This window comes from Vulpes vulpes, chromosome 12 (assembly GCF_048418805.1).
Source record: "Vulpes vulpes isolate BD-2025 chromosome 12, VulVul3, whole genome shotgun sequence".
Taxonomy (NCBI): domain Eukaryota; kingdom Metazoa; phylum Chordata; class Mammalia; order Carnivora; family Canidae; genus Vulpes; species Vulpes vulpes.
Genome location: NC_132791.1, coordinates 78,078,541 through 78,094,211, shown reverse-complemented (window position 1 = coordinate 78,094,211; position 15,671 = coordinate 78,078,541). Strand labels below are relative to the sequence as shown.

At 37.2% G+C, this 15,671-nt stretch overlaps 1 protein-coding gene across 7 annotated transcripts in view; it reads right to left on the bottom strand.

Annotated features, from left to right (window-relative positions):
* Window positions 1-15,671, bottom strand: part of LOC112920491 (cytidine monophosphate-N-acetylneuraminic acid hydroxylase) — a 152,040-nt gene that overhangs the window by 50,604 nt on the left and 85,765 nt on the right. For all 7 annotated transcript variants that reach the window (XR_011995659.1, XM_025999281.2, XM_025999285.2 and 4 more), the window contains 4 exons: window positions 7,116-7,225; window positions 5,456-5,646; window positions 1,331-1,478; window positions 707-788 (listed from right to left, as the gene is read on the bottom strand). Coding sequence is in view for 6 of the 7 variants with exons in the window: in XM_025999281.2 (XP_025855066.1) it covers window positions 707-788; window positions 1,331-1,478; window positions 5,456-5,646; window positions 7,116-7,225 (531 nt within the window). In the remaining variant the exon portion in view is untranslated. The remainder of the gene's footprint in view (window positions 1-706; window positions 789-1,330; window positions 1,479-5,455; window positions 5,647-7,115; window positions 7,226-15,671) is intronic.

Below are 15,671 nucleotides of genomic sequence, written 5' to 3'. Positions count from 1 at the left end.
CCATGGAAGCAGCCCAAGTGTCCATTGTTGGATGAATGGATAAAGAATATATATATATGTATATATATATATCCCCAATATATTATTGGAATGGATCCCCATATATTATATGATAGCCAAATACCGAACGATTTCACTCTTATGTGGAATTTAAGAAACAAAACAAATCAGCAAAGGAAAAAAAAGACAAAGATAAACCAAGAAACAGACAACCTATAGAAAACAAACTGAGGGTTACCAGAGGGGAGGTGAATGGGGAGATGGAGAAACAGGTGATGGAGATGAAGGAGGGCACTTGTAATGAGCACCAGGTGATGTATGGAAGTGCTGAATCACTAATTGTACACCTGAAACTCATGTTAACACCAGATGTTAACTGTATGGGAACCAAAAATTTAAAAAGTAAGACATTTATTCAATAAAGGCAGTTTGAAGGAATTACTATATGTGAAATACAAAATATCTGTTGCCTTACAAAAGAAGCTTTGCATCTCTCATTACAGAGACAACGTTACTGTTAATATGTTCTTTGGAAAGATTATCTGAATGATAGCCCATTTTTCTAAGACAAGGATGGAACATATTATATTCCATGGGAAGTGAAGATGGAAGAAGATGAACATAGGATGAAATTTCAGATGGCTGTTATCACCCTTCTTTCCAGGAGCATTTTTCTCTTTCATTATTGATGAGGGTGAGAAGGTACCTTTATACTCCACAATAATGCAAGTGTCCATCTCAGGATGAACGCCATCCATCAAGATCATGAATCGAAGATTTTTGTCTACCTGGAATTTAACAATAAAATCAACAACTGTGTATGTCAATTCGGTTTTTAATTTGATATTGGAGAAAGTTGTCAGCTCATCTGGAAAGAAATCCTTCATTCAAAACTAAGATTTAGGGATCCCTGGGTGGCACAGCGGTTTGGCGTCTGCCTTTGGCCCAGGGCGCGATCCGGAAGACCCGGGATCGAATCCCACATCGGGTTCCCGGTGCATGGAGCCTGCTTCTCCCTCTGCCTCTGTCTCTGCCTCTCTCTCTCTCTCTCTGTGTGTGACTATCATAAATAAATAAAAATTGAAAAAAAAAAAAAAAAAAAAAAAAAAAAAAAAAAACAAAACTAAGATTTATTATCCTGTAGAGTAGAATTATATAATTGGTAAATGAGGAAAAAAATCTTTTAGGTCAAATAAAGGTTGTATTTACAAAGTGCTACATACAGACAAAATAGGCCATTGTTTCTTTAATCTTAAAGTAACTACCTCATCTACAATTCAACCCAGAAAGCATAATTGGAAAGTATAGAAAAAACCCACATATATCTGACCTGCTGCCATATTCCAAATGGCACTACATTGATATTAGTCAACTGGACACCACTCTGATTCAGATTCCAAAATACAGGTCTTTCTGTGTTTCCAACATAAATGGGAATATCTGGTCTTCTCTCAGCAAGCTTCTTCAGTGTCGGGTAGCTAGGATTAGAAGGATGAAATGTTGAAAGATGAAAGAATCAGATCATCTAGTAGAAGAAACAGTTTGCTCCTTACACCAACATGTTGATCAAGAAGCAAGGAATTGAAGAAACACTCTCATCAGAGTTCAAAAGAAGGGTTGCTTTGTTTTGTTTTTCTCAAGGCTGACTATAAAGGAGAAGGGGAGTTTCCTACAAGATTTCTTTTTTCTTATTAGAATATACCACATCCCATGGCATGTTATGTCAACCAGCATGCAAATTCTATCTGCTACACTGAGCTGCTTTGAGTAGACATAGTTCTAACAGAAGGTGCAGGGTGGAAAAAGTCATGTGGAGGTTTCTGGTAGGTGAAGTTCTCCATGATTTTCATTTTTTCTCATTCCTCATGTAGCAGCTCCCAGGAAGACAAAGACCTGGTCCATAGGATGAGGAGAACCTGTGCGCTACCCACCCCGTGGGCAGTTTTTCAACTTTCAAAGGTTGTTAGCCACACTTCAGTGTGTAGAATAAAGTAAAGGGGTGGTGGGAATAGGGGAATTCACGTAAAAAAATGTGATGGATTTCTGTTCAAGGGAGGGTGCGCTGTGTGTTTTTATATTATGTATTTGTAAAAGACACATCAACCCATTGTTTTATGTTTCCTAAAAGCAAAATATTTGTGACCTTTGTTTTCTATGGGATTTCTGTGTGCCACCTGCTGTGGACCATTTTCTTTGCCTAGTGATGAGTGAACTGTGTTCTTTGTCTAAATACTGAGTTTCAGCCCTTTGGTTTGGTTTAAGTATCATGTCAAGTGCAAACTTAAATTCCCGCCACTTAGCTTTGTTTATTAAACTGAAGTTCTCTTTAAAAAAAAAAAAAAGAAGTCCTTACAGTCCTTACAGTTACCAGTTAGGTAACACAGTCAAATTAATGTAGAAAAAAACAACATTCAAGATTTGTAGTAATCCTGAATCAGTACACAATTAACCATCCACGTACTTTCAAATGACTACATTATATTAAGTCAACCTTTATTTACTGAGTTTTCACTACATTAAAAAAATGATATACAACTATGGGGTGTGGCAAAAACATGAATAATAAACAAGTAAATAGGTAACCATTATATGTCGAACATAGTGCTCGGCACTTTCACGTGGTACTTTGATTCTTACCATAAAAACCCTCTGAATCTTTGTTTTGTTTTTATAAGTGAGGAAATATATTCAGAAATACACAACTAACAAATAATAGATTGGTATTCACAGTCAGGTTTTCCAGATTCTAGCCCTAGTGTTTCTTCTATTAGAAGGCAATCCTAGACTCTCATGAATGCACTGCCTGATTTAAGGCTCACATTTGTACACAGAGTACAATGTCAAGGGAAATAGTTATTTAATTGTAAGAAAATGTCCAGGGAAATAGTTATTTAATTGTAAGAAAAGCATGCAGGGCAGCCCAGGTGGTTTAGTGGTTTAGCGCCAACTTCAGCCCAGGGCCTGATCCTGGAGACCCAGGATTGAGTCCCACGTCAGGCTCCCTGCATAGAGCCTGCTTCTCCCTCTGCCTGTGTCTCTGCCTCTCTCTCTCTCTCTCTCTCTCTCTCTCTCTCTGTCTATCATGAATAAATAAATACAATCTTAAAACAGTGTATGTTCTCATTCATTTGGGGAATATAAATAATAGTGAAAGGGAATATAAAGGAAGGGAGAAGAAATGTTGGGAAATATCAGGAAGGGAGACAGAACATAAAGACTCCTAACTCGGGGAAACGAACTAGGGGTGGTGGAAGGGGGGAGAAGGGCGGATGTTGGAGGGGAATGGGTGACGGGCACTGAGGTGGACACTTGACGGGATGAGCACTGGGTGTTTTTCTGTATGTTGGTAAATTGAACACCAATAAAAATTAATTAAAAAAAAAAGATATTCAAATAAGTAGAATCCGGGGGTGGGGAAAATCAGTAAATTTTGTTCTTTAAAAACAAAGGATTTGAAAAACAAACAAAAAAAGCTAATTTGAAAAGTCAAAGATTCTTTGAATGTGCCTCCAATCAGAGTTCAGCACCTAAATCTTCTATTTTAAAGGACACGGGAGTTAGGATAAACTACTCTAAAATGGATGTTTATTGTTTTGTGACTTTTAAAAAATCGTTGACAATTCATACTGGCATTTATTAAAAATCACCTATTACAATACTCCCTCCATTTACACAATAAAATCACATTTCTTTGACTAAAGACTACTTTCTAAGGACATTGGCTTTTCCCCTTTGTTTTTTTGAGTGATACCATTGGTAAATGAAAAGAAAACCATCTTCCATTTTAGCTCAGGTAAAGACTGTGTTTATAGAATGCTATATACACACAAAACAGGCCATTGTTCCTTTAGTCTTAAAGTGACTACTTCACCTCTGTTTGAGGACTGGTGTTTTAATGCTTGACAAGTTCACCCACATGAGTCCCTGAAATTAAAATTGAACTGGTTTGTAGGGCTGTGGTTGTGATATAACAGGACAAAATGACATGAAAACTTCTTCCCTTACCTTAAATTCCATGAATAAACTGTCATTAAGACTTCAGGCAAGTGAATTTGTAATAGACACTATCGTGCAATCACCTCATACATCTTATACTACTCTTTGTAGACAAGCTATATAAAATTATTACCATGTATCACTGTTATCACAGGATGCATGAACCCAGATTTCTCAGAAACTCAGGGCTGTGCCAGTTTAGTTCCAGGACATTGTGTGTGACAGAGGTATCATGCAGTGGACAAGTAGATTTTTCACCATAGTACCACAATATTAGGTTGTCACCAATTTGTAAGTGTGCTGCGGGTAATTTGTTACTAAACCAATAATTTTTTTTTTTCCTTACAAAAAAATAAATGCGAACATATTCATGTCCTAGAGATCTCCTATGCTTGAGTAGAAAATCCAAGGGCCAGTCAATCAGGAAGCAAAACCTATCATCCCTAACCATAGACATTTCTATCAAAGGAGTGTCCTACATGTGACCTCTGTCATGTAGGATCACAGAAAAAAAAAAAAAGTTGAAGTTACTCCTTTTATAGCATTGTGGGCATTGCTCTGTGTTTATATTAAACCCAGCAGCAGTGATACAAACTTCTCAACAAGAACAGAACCGCTCCTGTGATTAACCACGGGGTTCAGAGTGTGCTCCCCGTCTTCTCTAAATAGTTCATTTGCAAATGCGTGTAAATTCTTCTTTCCCCCCTCCTCTCTGATTGCCTGGGTTGGGGAGGTTTCAGTTCCTATTTCCAGTATGGATAGTTGGTTTCAGTGAAGGGTTGGATGAGGCTGACTCAGGTTTAAAAAGCGGGGATCTCAGGATTATGGAGATGCTCTAAAATCAGCAATTGGCAAACCACAGCAACCTATTCCTGCAAGCTAAGAATGGTTTTTACCTTTTTAAAAGGGTTGAAAAGATCATCAAAAGGACATATGGTATTTTGTGACATAATGGAAATTCTATGACATTCAAGTGTCATTGGCTATGAATAAGACTTTTATTGAAATGCAGCCTTATCTAAGACTGCCTTTGTGCCACAACCACAGAGTTGAGCAGGTTTGACAGTGACCACATGGCTGGTAGAGCCTCAACCATTCAACCTCTGGCCCTGTACAGAAAACGTGAGCAGACTTCTGCTACAAATGTTGAACTGAGAAAGGAAGTCAACTCTGACGATCCTTCACTGCAGACTTTTACCACATGGCTCAAGAGTGGGAAGTGAGAGGATAGGGAGGGTTGTTAACCCCTGCTCCTCCTCCCCACAAATGGTTCCTTCCTCACTCTGAGTGGTATATAAAGCTTGAAAGCTCTGCTAAAAGGAGGCTATGCAAATATAAGGAATTATCTGAATTCTTCTTCTGCTCACCATCCCAACTGAACCTAGCCCAAAGGGAACAGTAATGGCAAAAGCTCCACCGCCCTGTTTTCTTCCCAGCAGAGTGCTCAGGACTCCATTACCTGAGATGGTCCGAGTGCATATGACTGATGTAAATTAGGTCTGCCTGGCACAGCCTCTCCAGCCAATCAGAGGGAGGCTCGTGCAGCAGCCACCATCCCCGGGCAAAGGCAGGACCTATTAACCAGGGGTCGAACACCATCCTCTTGTCTCCCAGCTTGAGGTCCATACAGGCGTGAGCGAGGTATGTTATCTGTTGGAAGACAGTGAGATCAAATAATTGAATCATTCATTAACCAGCCAGCAACAATGAGCTGAGAGGTCTAGCTGCTTAGCTTACTAGCCAACCCTGGAGAACTTCGCTTCTAAGAATGCTCAAGGCAAGTAGGACTCCAGGGGAACTCCGCGAAAGTCTTTATATGGAATACAGCTCCTGAGACCCATCACCCCTTCTTTAAAATAGAAATTCCCATGGCTGGTTTTAGGTGTCAAAACAACTGATTTTCCTAATTTGCTCTATTTAAATTAGCTCCTAAATGCTTATTTACAATCTGCACTGCAGAATATCCTCCGTGACCAGTCCTCAAGGGCACAATTTATAAAGGAAGGCAGTTAGAGAGGTAATGTCAGACACCTGGGGAGTTATATGCCAGAGTGGCTGTGAATAGGCAAGGAATGGATGACTCCCGTCGAGTTTGGATGGGTGGGCACACCATGCTGCTTTCTCTTCTTTTCTTTCTTTCTTTCTTTCTTTCTTTCTTTCTTTCTTTCTTTCTTTCTTTCTCTTTCTTTCTTCTTCTTCTTTCTTTCTTTTCTTCTTCTTCTTCTTTTGCAAAACATTTTATTCTTTACAGGGAAATTCTGTGTTTTTAATTAAATCCTATTATCCAACATAAAGTACATGCTTAGTTTCAAGACTTCCTCTTCTAAATTATGTAACTTACTCAATATGTCAAGGTCTTCTGGGAATGGCTATAAAGAGGCACAGAGACAGACACAGAATGGGAGATTCCAACTCAATTCCTCCCTCCTTTCCCATGGTCTGACACATCCACAGTAAACAGGAAGTACATCAAGAAGCAGAGATAAGGTAACAGAAACTCTGGTGTGGAAAGGCAACAAAGAGGGAGAAGAGAGGCCAAGGAATTCAATTCTGTTTTATTATGCCTGTTTTAGCAGGTTCCCATTTGTTTTCTCAGAGAAGTCAATGTCCATTTTTACAAGCTTCCCAAATATTCCAGAAAAATGAATTGACTGTTTACCTCTCCCAAACTGCCAAACTGTTTCCTCCATAGAAAATCCTAAAGCTAGGAAAATTTACAAAAAGGTTTGTAAAAGATTTTAGGGCATTGTGCAGAAATATACAACTAGCCATCTTATTTGACAGCAATCTGATATCAAAGGTAATTTCCAAACTTCCTCCAATACTTTGGCATGACTCTCCTTTGGGAACTCCTTTATTCATGGCTTTTTGGTTTTTGGTTTTCTTCTGAATATATTTCTTTGAAATTCCTATCAAGTTCTGGGTATTCCTAAGAAATTTGCTTAATAGTTCAGAATAACTTTATTTCATGTCCTAACTAGCCACCTCAAAGACTATTCAAGGTAATACAGGATGTAAATATATATATCTTCATTTTATTTTATATATTTACATATTTAAATGGACATCTTAGTTTTATTTTTGTTTTTAAGAATATTATAATTTTATTGTTTCCTTACCTGTACTTCTCCAAAAGCCAAATGTTCTGGAGCTCTGGGTTCTGAATCCCAGGGGTTAGGAGGATTCAGTTCTAGAAGTAAAAGTCCATTTTCTTCATCCATTTCAACAACTGGAAGCAAAAGGGAACAAATATAGATTCACAACAAACATGGCTTTGAAAAAAACATCACTGAAATAGAAATGCATGGCCCAGGTACACAGAGTACCAAAGGTCAAAGGGATATCAAAACAAAAGGCAATACTCATTTGTGTCAAACAATATCTGCCCAGACAAGAGCTTAAGACCAACACCAACTCATTTCTTTATTCATATTACACTTAAGGAACTCACTGAGTCAGGGACATAGACACACAACAAACAACTTCATTACAATCAAATGAATGAATGATAGAAATCAAGTGCTATGGGAATGTACAGGAGGGAGCACCTAATCTGGTTGTAAGGATCAAAGCAGGTTTCAAATAGGAAGTAATGCTCCAGCTAGACTTGAAAGATGAGGTATTTGGGGTAAACAAAACAATTATGATGTAGTTAAGCCAAAGGGGTAACCGAACAGCATGTACAAAGCTGTGGAGATAGGAGAGCTTGATATTCACAAAGTGACCGGTAATTTAGGACCAAGGAAAATAGCATTTGAGGCAGGCAGGATGGGCAGGTAGCCAGAGTAGGTCACAAAGGATCCTGAACAGCATATGCTAAGAATGAATTTGGATTTTATCTTGTGGCAATGAGGAGTCAATGAAGAATTTTAAGCAATTGTGGCAGATGTTACTGGTGGCCTGCACAAAATCTATTCTCTCCTTCTTTCTTATTGTTAGCATCCTAATTTTTTTTTCTTAAGAGTGGTGGTATACATTATCTAAAGGTCATGATTTCCCAGCCCCCCACCCCCTGCAATTATGAGTAGCCACAAACATAGCTCTGGGCATTGATGGAGGTCGCTGAACCTCTCGCGGAGGACAATCCCTTATGACTTTCTCCTCTTCCAGATTCTGGAAACTGATCCCCTCATCCCTGTGGTCCTAAAGATGGCTAATCCAGTTGCTATCAACATTAAGTCACTCCACTTTCTCTGTGATTCTCCCATAGCCACACCTTATAAAAACCTCTTCGTGAATACACCCTCATCAAATTATCCTAATTTGGGGATGCCACCTGTTTGTTTTTGTGAGTCTAACTAAAACAATAATTTAAAATATTACACTGAAACCCTAAATTCAGAGGGGTAATTACTTCTGAGGGATGAGGGTATATATGATGTGACCAAGGAAAAGTATATAAGATCTTCCCTTGGTAATCTTTTAGGTCTTAAGCTGGATGTTGGGCACATAGGTGTTCACTCTATTATTTTTGTACCTTTTAAATATTGCTTAAGAATTGAATAAAAGCCTATTAATATTTTCTTAATAATTATCAACTTATTTAATAGTGAAACACAATTGGCTTTCTTAATAATATTAGAAATGCACAAAGGATGCTTGATCATACCATTGTTACTAAACCATGTTCTTGAAAATGCAAGTGGTATACTAAAGATATATCTTATTATTATCTCCAGGTTATGTGGTTGCTGGAAGATAGTGTCATGAAACAGAAGGTTGGCTTTCGAAATATCTGAGTTGGAATCCTACCTGTGCTGCTTATTATCAACATCCTGACCTGTAGAGTAGGATTACAATGCAGACATTATAGGGAGTTGTGGGAATTAAATGAGATAATAGATCCTACCTAAAGTGTCTAGTACTATGCCTGGTACAGAGAGGCATTTAATAAATAACTGGGACTATTATGGTAATTATTGTACCTTCAAGGAATGAAGAGGTAAAAAGAGAGTTCAGCACTGAACAAACCAAACTACATACTATCAAATACCAGTTAGAAAATACTATAGTGGGGTGCCTGGGTGGCTCCAACGGCTAAGTGTCTGCCTTTGGCTCAGGTCATATCCCAGGATCCTGGGATTGGGCCCCACATTGGGCTCCCTGCTCAGTGAGGAGTCTGCTTCTCCCTCTTCCTCTGCCTCCTCACTCCACTCATGCTCGCTCTCTCTCTTTCTCAAATAAACAGATAAAATCTTGAAAGAAAGAAAGAAAGAAAGAAAGAAAGAAAGAAATCTGGTATTATATGAGAGACTCTCAGAAAACTCCTGCATTGATACCCACTCTGAAGGATTCTCCTTCTTCAGAATTTTTCTCCCCTAAGAGAAACAGAGGAAACTAATAGTCTGTAACTATTATTCCAAAGCAAGCACCATAAGGATCTCTATGCCCTTTGCACAAAGACAAACTACATATATGCAGAAAAGGAAAATGTAATCCCTGCCAACTCCCTGAATCTATCAAGCAATGAGAATGTGGTATCCTTATTTTGACCTCACAAACTGACAAAATCTGGGTTATAACTTAATATTTATCCAGAAGAACAAACGAATGGAATTCACTAAAATCTTTTTATAAGGAAGAATAATGAAGAAGAATTAAAACAAAAACATGTTAGGAAAACTGTAACAATTAAATCATTGACTATTGTCCTAAAAACAGCCAAGAAGAGGATCCTAATAAACCTAATTTGATAGATTTAAAAGGGAGAAGTCACAAGTTGGAGGGAAAGAATTGGCTGAAAAAGAGTAATAGTGAAAGGGAATATAAAGGAAGGGAGAAGAAATGTTGGGAAATATCAGGAAGGGAGACAGAACATAAAGACTCCTAACTCGGGGAAACGAACTAGGGGTGGTGGAGGGGGAGGAGGGCGGGTGTTGGAGGGGAATGGGTGACGGGCACTGAGGTGGACACTTGACGGGATGAGCACTGGGTGTTTTTTTGTATGTTGGTAAATTGAACACCAATAAAAATTAATTAAAAAAAAAAAAAAAGAGTGTCATGGCAATCGGTTAGCTAAGTAGCCCCGTTGATCAAAGACACAAAGAGAAGCAACCAGGTGGTGAGAAACTCTAATAAAATAGAATATCAAAGGGAGGACAGCAGAGTTTAACAGCAGTAGAAAATGACTCCAGTAGAAACTCTGAATAGATGTAAGTGTAAAATGAAAAAGTTCTAACACCAAAGAAAATTAGCAAACACGTTTGGAAACTCTCAGCAGCACACCTGGGAGACAAATGGAATTTAAAACAATGACGCTATCTTTGCCTCAAATGAGAGAAGTCACAAAGACTGAGCAAGCCCTGAGCTGTTCAGTACGAGGAGAAAAGGCATACTCATAAGCTAGTTGGTGGGAACAAAAATTGGTCCATTCCAAAAGGTGGGTGGTGGTGCAATGCATCTGAAAGAATGGATGGAAGGGAAGGGCTCATTCATTCATTTAGGATCTCAAGTGAAGAGGAGCATGTTCATCATATTTTTAAGTTCATGATACTTATATTTGGCCCAAACAAAGCTCCTCTCTTATTTATTTATTCCCTTTATCTCTTTCCCACATTCACTGCCTTCTCCTCTACAGGCCACTAAAGGTGTTTGTGCAAAATAATATTATATTGTATGTGTGCATCCTTCATTTATATGAATGATATTGGGTCTCTAGTCTCTTTCTTACTTTTTCTCTCTCAATACTATGTTTTTAGGATTCATTCATGTGTACATCTAGTCTGTATCTTCTAACTGAAGTTTAGCATTCCATGGTCCACCACATTTTAGCAATTCCCTCTCCTGGTGGTTGACCCCTAGATTCTAACACAATGAGACTACTTTGGGATATCAACAGGAATAGGATGGATGGATCACAGTGTATTCAGAAACCTCCTTGGGCTAATTGGAGTCTGATTACTCTCCAGAATGGCTGTACCAGGCATACTCCCCCAAATGTGGATTTCATTATCCCTAAATATCTGAACCTTTGGCATCATCTCGGGTTTAACTCTGTATCAGTCAAAAGATGTAAAGTAACACCTCATCACTTTATTTTGCAGATTTCTGATAATGAGTTTGAGCATATTTTCATATACTTAGAGCCTTACTGGGAATTCTTCTATAAAATGCTAGCTCATATCCTTTCTTCATTCTGTAGTGGGTTTCCTATCTTTTTTCAAATTTTTATATTTATTCATGAGAGACACACAGAGAGAGGCAGAGACACAGGCAGAGGGAGAGGCAGTCTCCCAGTAGGGAACCCGATACGGGACTCCATCCCCTGACCCTGGATCACTCCCTGAGCCAAAAGCACTCAATCACTGAGCCACCCAGATATCCCTTCTTTTTTTTCTTTTTCATTTTTTTTGTCAATTTCTTCCTATAGGCTGGATAATACTCCCTTGTTGGTTATAAACATTGCAAAGTAATCTCTCAAATTGTCACGTGTCTTCTAACTTTGTCCACAGCATCCTTCGTTCACCAGAACTCCTTAGTGGTGATAAAATCATAGTCCTTATTTTTTTTGTCCCTTTAAGCTGCACTTTTGAAGTGTTGTTGGAAGAGTCAGAAAGTGCCACCAATCCCTAGATCACAAAGATATTCTCCTACATTTCTTCTGTTACTTTTATAGTGCTACCTTTCTCATTTAGGCTATTAGGTTATGTAAAGCCTATTTTTATGTTGAGGTATATGAGTTTTTAGATATGGGTAAAAGCATTCATTAGTTATATCCTTTTGCCAGTCAGTAATTTAACTATCTTATGAAAATGACTCCAAATACGAGATGCTCTTAAGCACAAGCATGATAGGTTAATTTAATTTTTATTTTAAAGTTTTTATTTTAATTCAAGTTAGTCAATATAAAGTGTTACATTAGTTTCAGGTATACAATACAGAGACAACAGCTGGTGCTCTTCACCACAAGTGCCCTCCTTCACCTCCATCACCTATTTCCCCCATCCCCCCACCCACCTCCCCTCTGATCAAACCGTCAGTTTGATTTCTATAGTTAAGAGTCTCTTTGTTGGTTTCTCTCTCTCTCTCTCTCTCTCTCTCTCACTTCCCTTTGCTCATTTTTTTAAGTTCCACATATGAGTGAGAGCATATGGTATTTGTCTTTCTCTGACTGACTTATTTCCCTCAGCATTATACTCTCTAGCTCCATCCATACCATTGTATATGGTAAGCTTTCATTCTTTTTACAGCTGAATAATATTCCATTGTGCATACACACACACACACACACACACATATACATATGTCTTCTTTATCCATTCATCTATCAATAGACACTAGGCTGCTTCCATAATCTGGCTATTGTAAGCAATGCTGCAACAAACATAGAGGTGCATATATCTTTTCAAATTAGTATTTTCATATTCTCTGGTAAATATCCAGTAATGGAATTACTGGATCAAATGGTAATTCTATGCTTTATTTTTTGAGGAACCTCTATATTTTTCTCCACAGTAGCTGCACCAGTTTGCATTCCCACCAGCAGTGCATGAGGGCTACATCTTCTCCAACACCTGTTCCTTGTTGTTTTTTATTTCAGCTGTTGTAACAGGTATGAGGTGGTACCCCATTGTGGTTTTGATTTGCATTTACCTGATAATTAGTGATATTGCACATCTTTTTATGTGTCTGTTGGCCATCTGGATGTCTTCTGCCCATTTTATTTGGATTATTTGTTTTTTGTGTGTGTTGAGTTGTGTAAGTTCTTTATATATTTTGGATAGTAATCCTTAATCAAATATGTCATTTGAAAATATCTTCTCCCATTCTGTAGGTTGACTTTTAGTTTTGTTGACTCTTTCCTTTGCTGTGCAGAAGTTTATTATTTTGATGTAGTCCCAATAGTTTATATTTTCTTTTGTTTCCCTTACCTCAGGAGATATGTCTAGAATGAAGTTGCTAAGTAAGGCTGATGTCAAAGAGGTTGCTGCCTGCATCCTCCTCTAGGATTTTGATGGTTTCTTGTCTCACATTTAGGTCCTTAATTCATTTTGAAATTGTGCATTGTGTAATTTAGTAGTCCACTTTATTTCTTCTGTATGTTGCTGCCTAGTTTTCCCAACATCATTTGTTGGAAAGGCCATCTTTCTCCCATTGGATATTCTTCTCTGCTTTGTTGAAGATTAACTGACCATAGAGTTGTGGGTTTATTTCTGTTTTTTTTTTTATTCTGTTCTATTGATCTCTGTGTCTATTTTTGTGCCCACAGTTTTATTTTAGATGGCAAAAAGTAACACTACAAACAGCCTAAATTCCAACAACAGGGAAATGGCTAAGGAAGTTATTTAAGTTAGTATTTAAGATAAACATACTTCCAAATTTTGTATGTATAGAATCTGACATAATATGACTAATGTCATAATACTAATAAAAGAAAAATACATAAAAATAATATATAGAGGGGCGCCTGGATGGTGCAATTGGTCAAGTGTCCAACTCTTGGTTTTGGCTCGGGTTGTGATCTCAGGGTCACGGGATCGAGCCTTGCATTGCAGTCGGTGTTCAGCGAACAGTCTGCTTAAGACTCTCTCTCCCTCTCCCTCTACCCTTGCCCCTGTGCACTCTCTCTCTCAAATAAATAAATAAATAAATCTAATACATATATATATGCATATATATCAAATAATTATAATTATTATAAAAGTATGCCTAAAAAGATGACTGGAAGATGGAACAACTAGATAGAAGATCAGCAAAGAAATAGAAGATTTGAACAACATTATACACCAACTAGACACAACAAACATATACAGAACACCCCACTCAACTGTAACAGAATATACACTTGTCTCAGCTACATGTGGAATATTCTCCAGCATAGGCCATATGTTAGGCAATAAGGCAAGTTCAATAAATTTGAAAGGATTAAAGTCATATAGAGTATGTTCTCTGACCACGATGAAATGAAAGTAGACATCAGTAAAGGAAGAAAGATGAGAAATTCACAAATATGTAGAAATCAAGTAACAAACTTATAAATACAAATGGTTTAAAGAAAAAAATCACAAGAAAAATTAGGAAATACTTTAAGATAAATAGAAAGAAAACATAACATGCCAAAATGTGGCCAAAACTGTATAAAATGAAATTTTTACCTGTACACACCTATATTAAAAAACAAAGATCTTAAATAAAGAACCAAACCTTCTACCTCAAGAAACTAGAAAAAGAAGAGCAAACTAAACCCAAAGCAAGCATAGGGGAGGCAGTAATAAAAAAAAAATTGGAGCCAAAATAAATTGAGAACAGGAAAACAAGAGAAAAATCAATGAAAACAAAAGTTAGTTCTTTGAAATAATTAACAAAATTTACAAACTTTTAGTTTGACTGACCAAGAAAAAAAAAAGAGGAGACTGAAATTACTAAAACCAGGAATGAAAAAGGAGATTGATTTACAGATATATATACATTTAGATAGATAAATAGATAGATGATAGATAGATAGATAGATAGATAGATAGATAGAATACAATGAACATTGTATATCAACAAATTATATAACCCAGATGAAATGGAGAGATTTCTAGAAAGTAACAAATTAGCAAAACCAGCTCAAGAAGAAATAGAATATCTAAGTGGGTACATAACAAATTAACAAGATTGGGCCAATAATCAAAAAACTTCCCAAAAAGACTAGGTAAGGCCCCGATGGTTTCACTGGTGAATTTGACCAAATGTTTAATGAAGAATCAACACCAATAATTCACAAACTCTCCCAATAAATAGAAAGGATTTATTTATTTCTATTAATAAAAATAATAGAAATAATCTGGTATTATTCTAGTACCAGTAATCTGGTATTATTCTATTGATTGGTTTTCAAATATTGAGCTAGTCTTATATCTTTTGAAAATTGAACCTCATCTAAACCCTAATTGGTCATGGTAATAATTATTTACCAGTAATTATTTACCAATAATTACTTCCCACCTCATGATATGAGGGTAATATTACCCTGATACTAAAACCAGACAAAGATATCACATATATGAAGCACCTGGGTGGCTCAGTGATTAAGCACCTGCCTTTGGCTCAGGTCATGATTCTGGGGTCCTGGGATTGAGTCCTGTATCAGGCTCCCCACAGGGAGTCTGCTTCTCCTCTGCCTATGTCTCTGCTTCTCTCTATGTGTCTGTCATGGATAAATAAATATCTTTTTAAAAAAGAAATCACACATACACAAATATAGACCAATAGTGCTCAAGAATATAGACATAAAACTCCTTAAAAATATATTAGCAATTACTATTTAGCAATATAAAAAATAAAAGAGGGAAAACTACATCATCTTCTCGATGTAGAAAAGTCATACAACAAAATCCAACAACCTTTTGTGATTTAAAAAAAAAAAAAAAAAAACCTCTCATAAAATTTAGAAGAAAACTTCCTCAACCTGCTAAAGGGATCCAATAAAACCTCCTGGTTAACATCATACTTCATAGTGAAAGACTAGATGCTTCCCCCTAAAATCAGAAATAAGATAAATGTCCCTTCTTGTCACTTCTACCTGGAGGTTCTAGCCAAGGCAACTGGCCAAGAAAATGAAATAAAAGGTATCCAGATTGGAAAGGAAGAAATAAAACCAACTCTATTCAAGACAACATGATCTTGCATACAGAATAATTCAAGGAACCAACTGATAAACTATTAGATCTAATAAATGGGTTCAGCAAGGT